The sequence below is a fragment of the Euprymna scolopes genome, chromosome 39, assembly GCF_053919585.1.
Source record: "Euprymna scolopes isolate OS-2025 chromosome 39, ASM5391958v1, whole genome shotgun sequence".
NCBI classification, from domain to species: Eukaryota; Metazoa; Mollusca; class Cephalopoda; order Sepiida; family Sepiolidae; genus Euprymna; species Euprymna scolopes.
In genome coordinates this window covers 28,028,702-28,042,730 of record NC_136520.1, presented here as the reverse complement: position 1 = coordinate 28,042,730, position 14,029 = coordinate 28,028,702, and the positions used below count along the sequence as shown (strand labels likewise).

The 14,029-nt window shown below is 35.0% G+C and overlaps 1 protein-coding gene across 1 annotated transcript in view; it reads right to left on the bottom strand.

The window, feature by feature from the left end:
- LOC145263683 (uncharacterized) overlaps positions 1-14,029 on the bottom strand; it is a 376,378-nt gene that overhangs the window by 390 nt on the left and 361,959 nt on the right. Inside the window, exon 3 of the mRNA XM_080120569.1 lies at positions 1-951. This exon is cut by the window's left edge and continues 390 nt beyond it. Coding sequence (XP_079976695.1) covers positions 640-951 — 312 coding nt within the window. The 3' untranslated portion in view covers positions 1-639. The remainder of the gene's footprint in view (positions 952-14,029) is intronic.

The following is a 14,029-nucleotide window of genomic DNA, read 5'->3' as shown; positions in this document are numbered from 1 at the left end:
ATTTTCAGTACGATGGGAGAAAGATTTGATGATTGCTATAGATTTTGTTCCAATTTGCTCGTTGCTTGTAACCACCATTTTGTTATTTTATGTCTTTTGTTTCAGGAAGACTAAACAATTAAGTTGAATGAGTTATCGTCATTTTCTGTTTAAAAAATGGCCGCCAAACCTTTCAACTAATTGTGTTGTTTTATTTGTTTCGTTTTTATGCTTCTTAATTCAAATTCAAAACTCTTCAGCAATAGACGATGCCTTTTTTTCTATCTATTTTATACTATGAACAAAATTCAGTACTACAGCCGATTTCTATAGCTTTTTATTTTATTTTTTAATTTTTATGGCCCTAGTTGCATCGCTTGTAGAAGAATATTTTTGAATTTGTATCCTAATATTGCAAAAAAATATTTATTTTTTTTTTTTTTTCGTTTTGAGTTGATGAAACGATCTACCTGCTATATTATGTTTTTTTTTTTTTTGAATTTTTAGAACGTGTGCTGATTGGTTAATATATCCATTACTCTAAATATAGCAGCTTCCTTGATATTCCTTTCATGGCTGTCTTGTTTATAGCATAATTTTGCACTGGCTTTCATCTCAAGTTCTTCTTCTTTAGGTGTTTACTTATATTGGTTATTTTTTTTAAGATTTGCTTTTAATCTCCGATTTTATGGATTTCTCTAAGGCTGACTTGCCACTCTTCCTGTCTTTATGCGAGGACGACTTGCTGTCACTTTTGTCATGTTTACTGCTCGACCCGTCCCGTCTTTCCGAATGCGGCTTCGGGTTTTGTCGGAGCTTCAGGATCCGCGTCCGACAAATGACACACCTTAGAGGCAAGCATCGCTGAGATACTGCCACCTGGATGGTTTTTATGAAGCACTTCCGACACACGACGCGATGCCCGCAAGGGAACGTCTGCATTGTTGCCTTCGCCCCGAGACATATAACGCACTGCAAATAGAAAAAAAAGAAAATAGAAATAAAACAATGAGTAACAAAATACTGTGAAAACTGGTAACTAATGGCAACATAAATGAGTTTAAACAATAATGACGTAATTATTAAAAAAAAAAGTTTTTCTTGGCTACACATTTATGGCCGATTTGCGTAAAATAATTTATACTTAATATTTAAAAATAGTGTTAGACTATGTATACAGCATAATCACGTTGACACATCGGTTCTCGTCAGATTATCGACGTTAAGCAACGTTGAGCATGGCCAGTACTAGATGGGTGGCCATTTGGAAATTCTAGGCGCCGTATATGCTCTCCGCTTATCTCGGCATTGTTTTCAGTCTCCCCGAATATCCATTTGCCATATATTCAATAATGTCGACTCAAGAGAGGTGTGCTTCGAGATTGCACAACTCTTGCCACGAAAATTTCACGTGCAGGCACCTTTACAGTGGGTATCCATAGTCTGTCAAGACTGAAGGAAACTACCGGTGACTTACTCGCTTTCGCTCCGATTATTTCCTCTCTTCAAATAAAAAAATAACTAAATGCTAATTACAGACTTCAACACAATTTACGGTAGAGTAAATTGGTTCCAAACATCTTTTACACAATTAATTATCCATTTATTATATAATAGCCTGGTAAATATTATTAATTAGTAAATTGCCTTTAGCATGTATCATGTCAGTATTTGTAGATGGAGAGAAATAAGCATAAAAAAACAGGATTAAACCTCACGTCGATTTTTTTTTTACTTTAGTGTGGCAAAGTAAGGGAGATAATTTATCAAAACTTATTTAAAGATTATTTTGCTAAAAAATGGCTTTTATTTACTATGATTAGAGTTTTTTTTATTATTATTTCTTCTGAAATGGAAGTGAAGAAAAAATATTGGCTAAAAATCTCTTTAAGGTGAAGAAAACAACAACAAAAATAAGGCCTTCGATAAGGTATGGCATAAGGGCCTACTTCACAAGATCTCCAGCTACGGTATAATTGGAAATGCTTTCTCAATCATTAAATCATTTCTCTCTGATAGGCTCATAAGAGTAGTGGTTGGTGGGCAGAAATCAGAGGCCCGCAGTATTAATGCTGGAGTCCCTCAGGGGTTCATTCTGGGCCCAACTCTCTTCCTGATCTACATCAATGATCTCCCAAAACACATACTTAAATCATTCGTAGACATTTATGCTGATGACACGACCATCTATGGCAACACATCAAAGGCCGTAAATGACAAAGTTCTCTCTGATTCTCTCTCCTCTGATCTTGAGCGCGTGGTACAGTGAGGGAAGAGGTGGCTGGTTACCTTCAATGCATCTAAAACCAAGCTCCTTTCTTTACATCATCAACGCTCTTATCACCATCTGGCATCAATTGAAATGGATGGCTCTCGTCTAGGAGAGGCCCCATGTTTTGATAAGCTTCTGGGTTTCACCTTTACTCCTGATCTGAAGTGAAACACGTACATCAAGTCTGTTGCCAAGGTCGTTGGGAAAATGGTGGGATCCTTCTAAGATATCTCACTACTGACGCAATTCTCTATCTGTATAAAAGCCAAGTACGTCCAAGGATGTAGTACTGCTGCTACATCTGGGCAGGACCTGCTAAAAACAGTCTATCCTGCCTTGGCATAGTACGAAATAGACCCGTGGCTTAGTGGGTGATGCCCTTTTCTCTTCCCTGCAACCTCTCTCCCACAGAAGAGACGTTACGAGCCTATCTTTGTTTTATCGTTATTTTCATGGCAAGTGCTCGTCTGAGCTCCAATGTCTGCCCCCCTCGCCAATCTTTCTTGATAAACACCTGTCTAGCTGAAACCACTGTCAATAATTTTCCCCACTCTTCATCTGTGCCTAAATCAAAACTTAGATTCCATGAACAAAGCTTCTTTCTTACAACTGCACGCCTGTTGAACTCTCTATCGCTTGCCTGTTTCCCAACTGACTTCAACTTGGATGTCTTCAAGTCCAACATAAACAAATTCCTTATGAACCGCCCCCTTAAGTAATGACTCTTTATCAAATCTCCAATACTAACGAATACTACAACACTATTCCATTGATAAATGCACACGCAATAACCCTTTTCCCCGAATTGCTTCTGGGCCTTTATAAGTGGTGACCTCCATGTAAAAAAAAATGCACTCTCCGAACAATTTCATTGCCACTGACACTTTGGTTATTTGTAATGTTAACTGCTCTAAAAAGCTTGGACGGCCCGGAAATGGGGTATCATTTAACGTTACCTTTATATGTGAAACTGATCCCTTATTCTAAACTAGCCTGGGTGCCCGGCGTTGCCCGGCGTTGCCCGGCGTTGCCCGGGTGTTTGTAGATGTGTATTAAACAAAAAAAAAGTTGTAGTAGGCAGGCAGGCTCAAACCCGTAGCAGGAAGGCGGAAAAGAAAGTAAAAACAACAAAAAAAAAAGTGACGCGTTAGCTGTTGCGCCATTACCAAACCAGAAGTGACGTAGGTTTAAATTAAGGCTAGACAATCGAAAACAGGCAATGATTTTCGAAAAAATCGGCGGAAAAAAAGACCCCTTCCTGTAGAAAAGTTCCCAGTTGAAATTAATGTTTTTGGTCAATTTTTCGATATTTATACTCTGAAGGGTCGTGGTTCAAAACGATATCCATCCCGTGAAAATACCTGATCTCTGTTTAAAGTTTTCGCAAGACATACATACATCCATCCATCCATACATACATTTAAACAGACAGGTGATATTTATATTATAGACGGCTGGGTTTATGAAGGGCGCTAGATTTGTTTTTTTTTCTATCTGTACGTAAACCTAAACGTGGATTTCATGAACAAAGTTTCTTTCATCGAACTGCCCTCTTATGGAACTCTGTTCCGCTGGCCTGCTTTCCAGCTGACTATAATATGGTTGCTTTCAAGTTCAACGTAAACAGGTCATTGTTGAGCCTCCCCCTATCAGTAATCAAGCTATACCAAATTTCCACTACTAACAATTACTTTTTTTACACAGGAACCACCACTTATCAAGGCCCAGACGCCACTCGAGGATAAGGGTCAATATGTATACATTAGTCAGTGTGATTATAGCTTAGTAAACATAAGTAGTGAGAATTTTGTAAATTGGATTACTTAGGGAGGCAGTTCATCAAGAACTTGTTTACTTTGGACTTGAAGACAATCAGACTGTATGCAATCGGAAGAGAGTTCCACAGTCGTGCAGTTCTAAGAAAGAAACTTTGTGCATGGAATCTGCATTTAGGTTTAGGCACAGATAAAAGTGTGGGAAACTATTGATAGTGGTTTCAGATAGACGAGGGTTTTTCGTGAAAGTTTGGCGAGGAGAGGCCACAGATGGAAGTGCATATGAGCACTTGCCATAAAATAACGATAAAGCAGAGCCAGGCTCGCAACGTCTCTTCTGTGGGAAAGACGTTGCAGGGAAGAGAAAGGGACATCCCCCACAAAGCTACGAAGTCTATTTTGAACTTTACACTCATTAACCCTTATATTCGAGTGGCCTCTGGGCCTTGATAAGCGGTGAGTCTTTTGTAGAAAGAAAAAAAAACAATGAAAAAATATCTTATAGACAGCACGAAACGAACAAATTAGAGAGCAGATAATTATTAAATAAAAACACCCACTGCATATAAAAACAGTAATGAGGGTAGGGTTAGGGTTAAGAGACTTCATATTACAATCAAAACGCATCCAGGTAAAATACTTGCCACTCCGGCTTGAATCTTAGAGCGAGTCAGCATCATGGCACACAAACTTTTTGTTTCACTATTAATTGGAGGATAAATCAAAAAAGGACAACGTTTTATTTGGTCTCCCGAAAAAGGAAATTGTTTGTCTTTACTTCGAGATAACTCTTGAGTATGTCCCAGGGGCTCTTTTAGGGCTAATAAAAAGACTATTTTGGGGACTATTTTACCATGTTTGTCCAAAATTTTCTGTGTATGTCTATTTAGCAGTTTTGCATGGCGCTGAACTCAAATTTAAATAGGCCTTGCCGATTTTTCGGGCTAAATGGGGACGGGGGCAAATGATGAACTTGTAATTTCTTTTTTTCTTTGCATGGTGCAGAACTGAAATTTACATATGTTAAGACCTAAAACTGCACCGTTTGTTCATTTTCACCAGGATCTGACGTCCCCTGGAGACTTTTGGGGCTAAATAGGGGGGGGGAAGAGCAAATGCTGAACTTTTTTTTATGCCTCATTCACTGTGCACTCACAGAGGATCATGCATGCTTCACGTGTTTTATTTATAAATTCTAAAAAAAAAAAATAAAGATACTTAAATGATTTTAAAGTGTAAGAGTACACCGGGTGCTAAATGATTCCCGGGTAACGTCGGGAATTCTGATAGCACTAAAATTAATTGCCTCATAAAAGGAAAAGTTACCACGTTTACAAGTTGTGTCATAACGTCAAGCGACTGTGAGTGGTTATTTCTCGAAACTTTTCAAATGACAGTTTCAATAATTAACTGTCAATTTTCGATCCAGAACCAATCAAGCAACTTCGATCATTTCGCCGTATTTTGAGGTACTATGATCAATTTTAAGCGAATCGCACCACAAACTTCTTACGAAGCAGCTTTGCCAGATAATTGTCTCTAAATTTGTTATTATTTTTAAAAAAAAGACAAAAAAGACGGCAAAACCAATCGATTTGACATAAGATGATGCGACGATTAATATATGTACTTTGAAACTACTGAAAGGAATTTGAAGCTAAGTGTCACAAACTGATCAGATAAGACCAAAATGTCCCTACGTGAAGTTAAAATTTAGCGGTTTGTATATTGATACTTTTTTTATACAATAGAGACACTAACATGTCGATGTTTCGATATGTACTCGTTAAAAACTACGATTTCCTAAAACAAAGAAATATTTTCTTTAATTATGCATATGAACAGCTAGAGAAAAAAAGAAACACACATATAATATTTCTCTCTCTCACACACACACACTCTCTCTCTCTCTATATATATATTTATATATATATATATGCATATATATATGTATATATTATTATAGTGTATCTACATAAGATATATCTATTTTCAGTATTTACTTCAACATTGCTTAATACCTAAGTAGAGCTAGGTAGTAAGTTATGAAAAGTAAGTTATATATATATATATATATATATATATATATATATAACTTACTTTTCATATATAAATTTAGTTAAACAAAATTACCATTAATCGAGACAATAAATCTACTGTTTCAGTCTAAAAAGACTATATCAGGCAACAAAAACAGCCTCTGGTCTTAGTTGAGGCATGAACTTAAATGAAAATGAAAACTTGGTGTTTATCGTGACACCCTGAACTGATGATTCCCAAATAGATGAAACACTATTGTCTGTTGGTATTTAATAATACTTATGTCAGCCCCTTTAAGAGTCTTGTTTCTTATCGTTGTGCACTTTCAGTTGAATTAAAGTCTGTCAATTTAGCTCTTATGCGCAGATAATCATATAATGATTAGATCACTCTGACAGACGTTAAAAAGGATTTAATAAAAATAACTGTTTAAAATTCAACAGCATTTCTCGCGGTTAACGTTAGCCGAATGGATTAGGTCCTTGCTAATGAAGCCAGAGATGACTTCTGTCACCGGGTTCGAATCAATCGACTGTTCTTAATCGTGACACTCTGTACTGATGATACCTGTAGGTATTTAATAACTATTATAGTAAATAATTTATATATATATATATATATATATATATATATATATATATATATATATATATATATATACTAGGAATCATAAAAAAATGAATTCAGCCCTCAAAAATATGTATTCAAGAAAATGAATTTAAGGCCACAGAAATATATATTTTAACCCTCAGAAATGTTTTGTATAAAAAAAGACGCAAAGGGCTTATTTGCATAAAGAAAATATAAACGATATTAATAATAAAATGATAAATGGACACTGATTAGTCATACACTGCTTAAAACCGTAAATAGTTGAAAGAATTGAAAAAAAAAAATTTTTTTGGAGAAAAAAAAACTATAGAAAAAAATTAAAAAATGGTCAAAATATCTGAGTTGATTTGTTTGCGGTTTTTTGTTCTCTAATCTGGAGATTCAGTCGTGAGTTCTATTATTTTTAGTTGTTGGCAAGAGCTGGATTGTAAACATTGGTGGTAGAAAAAAATTAGTGGTTTGGAAAGGAGAAAAAGTTGTGTGGCGATGGTAACACTTATCGATAAATAATCGGTTAGGCGATGCGAACGAAGAAAGAAAATAAAGATAAAAATTGCACCGAAAATAGCGACGGATAAAAACAACAAAAAAAAAAGACGGGTTTCAGGAAATGCAACTATTTTAAGATTTTGGCAACAGATTTATTCTGATTAGAAAGGTCCACGGAAAGAGGTGAGTTTATTTAAAACCTATCATCTATAGAAGATATGCATGCACACACACACACATACACACACACGCGCATATATATATATATATATATATATATATATATATATATATATATATATATATATATATATAACAATCGCGTGGTATACCATGAATTTTGTTTTTATTGATAGATGTTTATTTTTGAAAACGCGCTTCGTCAGTTTACCGAAAGCTCCATAGGCCAATTCGGCTTTCTATTTCATTCTACATTGAGCACTTTTCTGATATTATGCTACCGAGATATTGAAAATGATCTACTTGCCCAAGAGGAGTGTCATTTATGTGAATACCTATGTCCTGTAAGATGGTGTTGGGTACTGGTTGTTCTAACACTTTTGTCTTACCGATATTAACAGAGAGTTCAGAGCGGTGGTAGGCTGCTGTGAAATTGTTTACGGATCTCTGGATGTCTTCCTTCGAATGGCAAAAGACCATGTTGTCATCTGCATATTGCAGCTCTGTGATGTGTTGGAATTTCACAAGGCTTTGAGATTTTAGTCTAGCAGGCTTGAAAAGTCTCCCATCATAACGGTACCTAATGTCCACCCCCGGGTTATTTGGGGGAAATTCGTGAAGCATTGCAGCAAGATAAAAGGGAAAAAGTGTAGGTGCAAGGACACAGCCTTGTTGTAGTCCACAAGTAACTGGAAACTTTTTTGTTTCCTTGCCCTGGTGCGATACATATCCTGACATGTCGTCATGCAGTGCCTAGATGCGTTCTACAAAGTGGATTGGGCAACCAAATTGCTTGAGAACTTTCCACATTGCGTCCCTTGGAACGCCATCGAATGCTTTTTGCAGGTCATAAAATACAAGAAAGACGGGTTTCTGTTCTTCCCTGATTTTCTCCTGCAGATGTTTAGCATAGAAAATCTATTATCTCCCGAGAGGCATGGAAGCTGCACTGAGATTCTAGGAGGGCTGATTCCGTGACTTGCAGCAAGCGATTCAGTAGTATGCGGGCAAAGATTTTTCCCATTATGGACAAAAAAGCAATCTTACAGTAATTGCCACATGATTTTCGGTCACCCTTTTTGAAGATGGTTACTATTACTGCGTCTTTCAGATCCTTTGGTACTTGACGTTCTTCCCACATCTTAAGAATGAGAGTGAATAGTCTTGTTTTCAGATGTTGCCAACCATGGTGGATAAGTTCGAAGGAGATATTATCAGGCCCGGAGGCTTTATTTACTTTCATTTACCAAATGAAAGTAAATAAAGCCTCCGGCCATCGCACTCGGAAATTCTGTAAATGATGGTGGTGCATTCATCCATAATTGTGCTGGGTAGTGTTGGTCCATTTTGAGAAAGTCCTCATCTGCAGAATATTCTTTATTGAGTAGAGTGGCAAACTGCTCCTTCCAATGATCATGAATTGATTGTGGATCGTTGAGGACGGTGGCATTGTCTGCTGCAAGGAGTGTTTCGGCATGGTAATTTCTAAGGTCGCGGGCTTCTGCAAAACCTTCCAATTCTAAAGCTTTCAACTGCAACCATTTGTTTCTAGTTTCCGTAATCTTGATTGATACTGTTATTTTTTTGCAGTTTCTGTAGATGTTGGTCTTATGTTGGCTTCGAGGGTCTTATTCATGAGCATGGCGAGTATTTATCTTTTCTTGAATGAGTAGATTAATTTCAGCACAGTTTTCATCAAACCAGTCTTGATTTTTCTTTTTCTTTAACCTGACTGAGATTTTGGTGATTCATTAATAATCTTACTGATTGACAACCATTCTTCTTCCAGGTCACAAGAATTGGTTGGGTTTATACAAATGTGTTGTTCGATGGTGTTTTGGTATTTTGTTTTTACCTCTGTTATCCCGACGCTTTTGTATGAGTATAAGAACTGGAGTATGTACCAACATGATCTCATTAAACTCGAAAAATTCCACCAACAAAAGCTTCGAGTTATACTGAACATCAAATGGTATGAGCAAGTAACCAACACAAGCGTTCTTTAGAGAGCAAACTGATGCAGTGTTGAGGACATCACCATGGGACACAGACCTTGTTGGTTGGGGCATATCCTCAGAATGGATGAAAAATGACTCCCTCGACAAACCATGTACTCGGAGCTAGCCACAGGAAAAAGAACTATCGGCCGCCCTCTATTGCGATATAAGGACCAACTTAAGTCCACCCTAAAAAAACACCGAATTTGATCTTCACATCTGGAAAAAAACAGCTCAGGATCGGCGCCTGTGACGCCAATCCATCATACATGGTACCAAAGGATACGAAGCAGAAAGAAGAAGACTGGTGGAGATCAAGAGGTAGGCAAGAAAAAATCGTGCTGAACCCCCCCCCCCCTGCCAAGCATTGCTTGCCTTCTCTGCCCACGCAAATTCAATGCTCAGATTGGTCTGAGAAGCCATCTGCGATCCAAACACTGAGGGACGAGGAAATTGAAATTCTCTCGGATAGAGAGAAATCGGCCGACGACGACGATATATATATGTCTGTCTGTCTGCCTGTCTGTCCCTCTCTCCGTCTTTGTCTATCTGTCTGAGCGCCTCTCTCTCTCTTCCTCTCTCTCTCTCTCTCTTTCTCTCTCTCTCTATATATATATATATAGTAATTTATAAAATATATATGGCGATTAAGCGACACTGAATATTCTGCGTTTCATCCACTATAGGATTCGTCAGGCTTAACGAATCCTATAGTGGATGAAACGCAGAATATTCAGTATAGCTTAATCGCATGAAACGCAGAATATTCAGTGTAGCTTAATCGCCATATATATTTTATAAATTACTAACTAGCTCTACCTATGTATTGAGCACTTTTGAAGTAAATACTTAAAGTTTACGCATAAATCTATACTTTCGTATATTAGGTTTATGTGAGTAAATGAAGTAGTTATATATATATATATATATATATATATATATATATATAACTACTTCATTTACTCACATACACCTAATATACGAACGTATATATATATATATATATATATATATATATATATATATATATATATATATATATATATATTAGAAGATGTAACCGGTGTTGCCTGGTATTAAACGTAACGTTACATTCCTTAAAAAAAGGTGATGTAAAAACAGAAAGAAACAAAAACATGTGCATGCGAGCATCATATTTTTTCGAAGCAATTCACATCTTGTGAGTAAATAAAATACTCCAGCTATAATCAAAAACCATGAGTTAAGTACGATAGCCAATTGAACGCGATCTCTAAAAATTATTTTCAACCCATCTTAGCATTAACATAATCTGAACGAGTAGCGCATGTGCAGTCGTGAAACAGTTAACAAACAGATATAAACTCGACGGCCTCCACGTACCAATTTTATAATTTTGACCCCTTAGCACTGTTTTTCCGGATGAAAACGGATTAAAAAGTTTTCCACATGTCTGAATACCCTATATTCCAAATTTCAAGTATGTAGATAAAAATTGCTGAGTATATAGGTTGAAAAGTATTCTCACGCACATTCTCAATATATACTGTAAAGTTACATTCCAATCATGATTTTTATATTCATTTCTTTATTTTTATATATAGGTAAATTTTTATATTTACTTTTCCATCCGTGTCTTACATCTATTTCTATTATGCATATAGCCGATATAGCCAAAAAATGAATATAAAATATAAAAATTATGATCGTGGACTGGATTTTTGTGGTAATTGGAATGCTCTGTAGCCAAAATTCTAACTTTATTGAGCTTATTATTCATAACAATTTTGACTATTTAAAAAAAAAATCTTCAAGTTTATACATTTTTATTCACTAAATGCGAATAAATTAGTCGATATGTTTTTTCTTCAAGTCACTTTAAGTAGCCTTGCCTCTTCATTTCGTAATGACCAGTAAGAAGAAAAACATAGTAATTGAAACCATTTACAGGATATTAAGTCTGAGTCAATAATTTCTGAAAATAGATTTCATATATCTTTATTGTTTCTTTATTTAGAGTTACACAAAAATAGTCTAGGAATCAACCATCTATATTATATTTTCTAAATCTTTTCTCGTAAAGTACTGAAATGATCCGGCTGAAATTTTGTATGGATCTTTGTTATGATAAGGTATAGCAAATAAATAAATAAATATATATATATATATATATATATATATATATACACGCACACATATATTGTTATATATATATATATATATATATATATATATATATATATATATATATATATATATATATATATATAGACTAAAACGCAAAATAACATATCTAACTACATCTAGGCTGAAAGTAGGCCAGATTACTACAACAAAAGTATATATACCCTTCCCATAAACACACAAAGAGAAGGGGTGAACCGGAGGTCAACGTTGCCTTTGTCCTATAAGTGCCCACCAATTAGCTGATTAGGAGGATCGCGGTGGCAAGTAGGAAGCTGATTGGCTAACTAGAAAATGTAATAGTATGTGCATATACATAAACGCGAGATAACCATAACTTTTCGCATGAGCCTGACGAATTCTCACGAGAATGAAACGTGAAATATTCTGTGTAGCTTAATTTCCATATATATTTTCATAACTTACAATATAAATATATATATATTGTGTATATTTAGGCAACAAGTTTTCATTTATATCTATCTATCTATCTATATATATATATATCTCTCTCTCTCTCTCTCTCTATATATATATATATATAGTCATTCACACACAGTTCAACTCATCTGTGCGGCTAGACTAGAACCTTTCCCTAACAGGGAATTGAACCTACAATCATTGCGTTGATAGTCGGTAGTTCTACCCTCCGTCCCATGGGATCGATGTTCCCAAGTTGGAGGTTAGTTTTTATCTTTTCGCGTTTGAAGTTTGATCCACTTCTACAACTTTGAATAATGATAGCAAAACAATAGGGCCTTCCTTTCTGAAACTGATCATGGTTGTGCTTTTTACCTTCGATGCTGTGTTTTTTGTTTGCCCGAATTTGTGGTGGTAGGGGGGTCAGGACCTTTTTTGTCACTTTCAGAGGAGTGAAGTGTTACACCATTTCTTACCTTTTTTCCCCCTGGTGTATAAATGGGTTGAGCTGTCCTTTTTATCCTGAGTGCCAGCCTGCTAATATTAGATTTATTTTAATCATTTTTATTAGTTAGTTTCTCATTATCTACGGCTTCTTATTTGGTATTAGAAGCTGCCCTCTATAAATAGAGTAGCTATTCCAGTTTACAGCATGAGAAATATGTCAGAACCTCTGACAAATCCCCGTACAGAAAGATTTTAAACACGCAAGGATACTATCCTCGTCTGTCTAAAATCTAGGCATTCAAGTTTAGTGTATAAGTATTCAAGTTTACTCCAGTAATATTGTACCTGATATATACCTGATATATACCTGATATATACCTGATATATATATATATATATATATATATATATATATATATATATGTATATACTTGATTTCAAAAGATTAAAAAATAATGACTTGGATGCGATTAGCTTAAATCGAAAACAAACAATAAGGTGTGCTAGAACGTTTTCATCCAAAATTCAACGCAATTATGCAGAATGTAGAAAATATACATAAATAGAATTCAGCGTATTCGTAGAAATGAAATCAATGATCCACTAATAAATCATAACAATTATAAGTAACTAATTAAGCTCCGTTTTTCAAATTCATATGTACATTAGTTAAGCTTCTTGTAGGCGCTTGCATATCCATGACTGAGTATATTAGGAAGTTCGTTTTAATAATTTTTAAATAGAAAATGTAGACTTTTAAAATTTAATTTACGTCTAAGCGAAAGAAAAAACAACTTCATAGATATGAAGAAGATATATAGACGCTACGTTTTAAAGAAATTGCACATGTGTAGCTATTGTGTTTGTATAAATAAAAACAATATATACTATTTCCTTTATCTAAATGAAGATAACAAGATATAATTTTTTCTGTATCGACTTTTAGTATTTTCTTCAGAAGTGTTCTATACGGTAGAAGAGTTACATAGTAATATATGAAAATATATATGACAAGTAAGCTACAGAGAATTCTCCATGTTTCATTCCCGTAAGGACTTAAATGCTAATTATTTATCACTTTAGCGTGACGAAGATGAAAAGGCAGAACATTATGTGTAGCTTAATTGCCATATGCATTTTCATAACTTACTATACATTCATACTGACATAATGACCGTGTTAGGTTGAATACGTAACGTTGCACGTCAATTTTAATTCATGTCTCAAAAGGAATTAAAGAAATGTCAAATCATTGTCAGCCATTTTTTTCGAATTTGATTATGAAAAATATTTTTACAAATTTATTTTTGTTTTGAATTTTTTGACAATCATTTCATTTGTTGCAATGAAAAATATATAAAATGAAAAAATGTATGATGAATTCAGTGATTTTTCACTTGAGTTTTGTAATACACATAGCAAACGGTCCCCTATAATTCTTTAATAAATTACTTCAGACACTTTTTTAGAATTTAGTGCTGGGGTACTTCGTTTACTTACTGAAACAGAATTATTAGCCGTAAGAGCAACACACGCCAGTTCGCACCAGAACCCCCCACTAATAAACAACAACAACAACAACAACAACAACAACAACAAAAACAAAAAAAAAAACATTCGCACAGAAAAAATCAAATTAACTTTCTTGAACATTT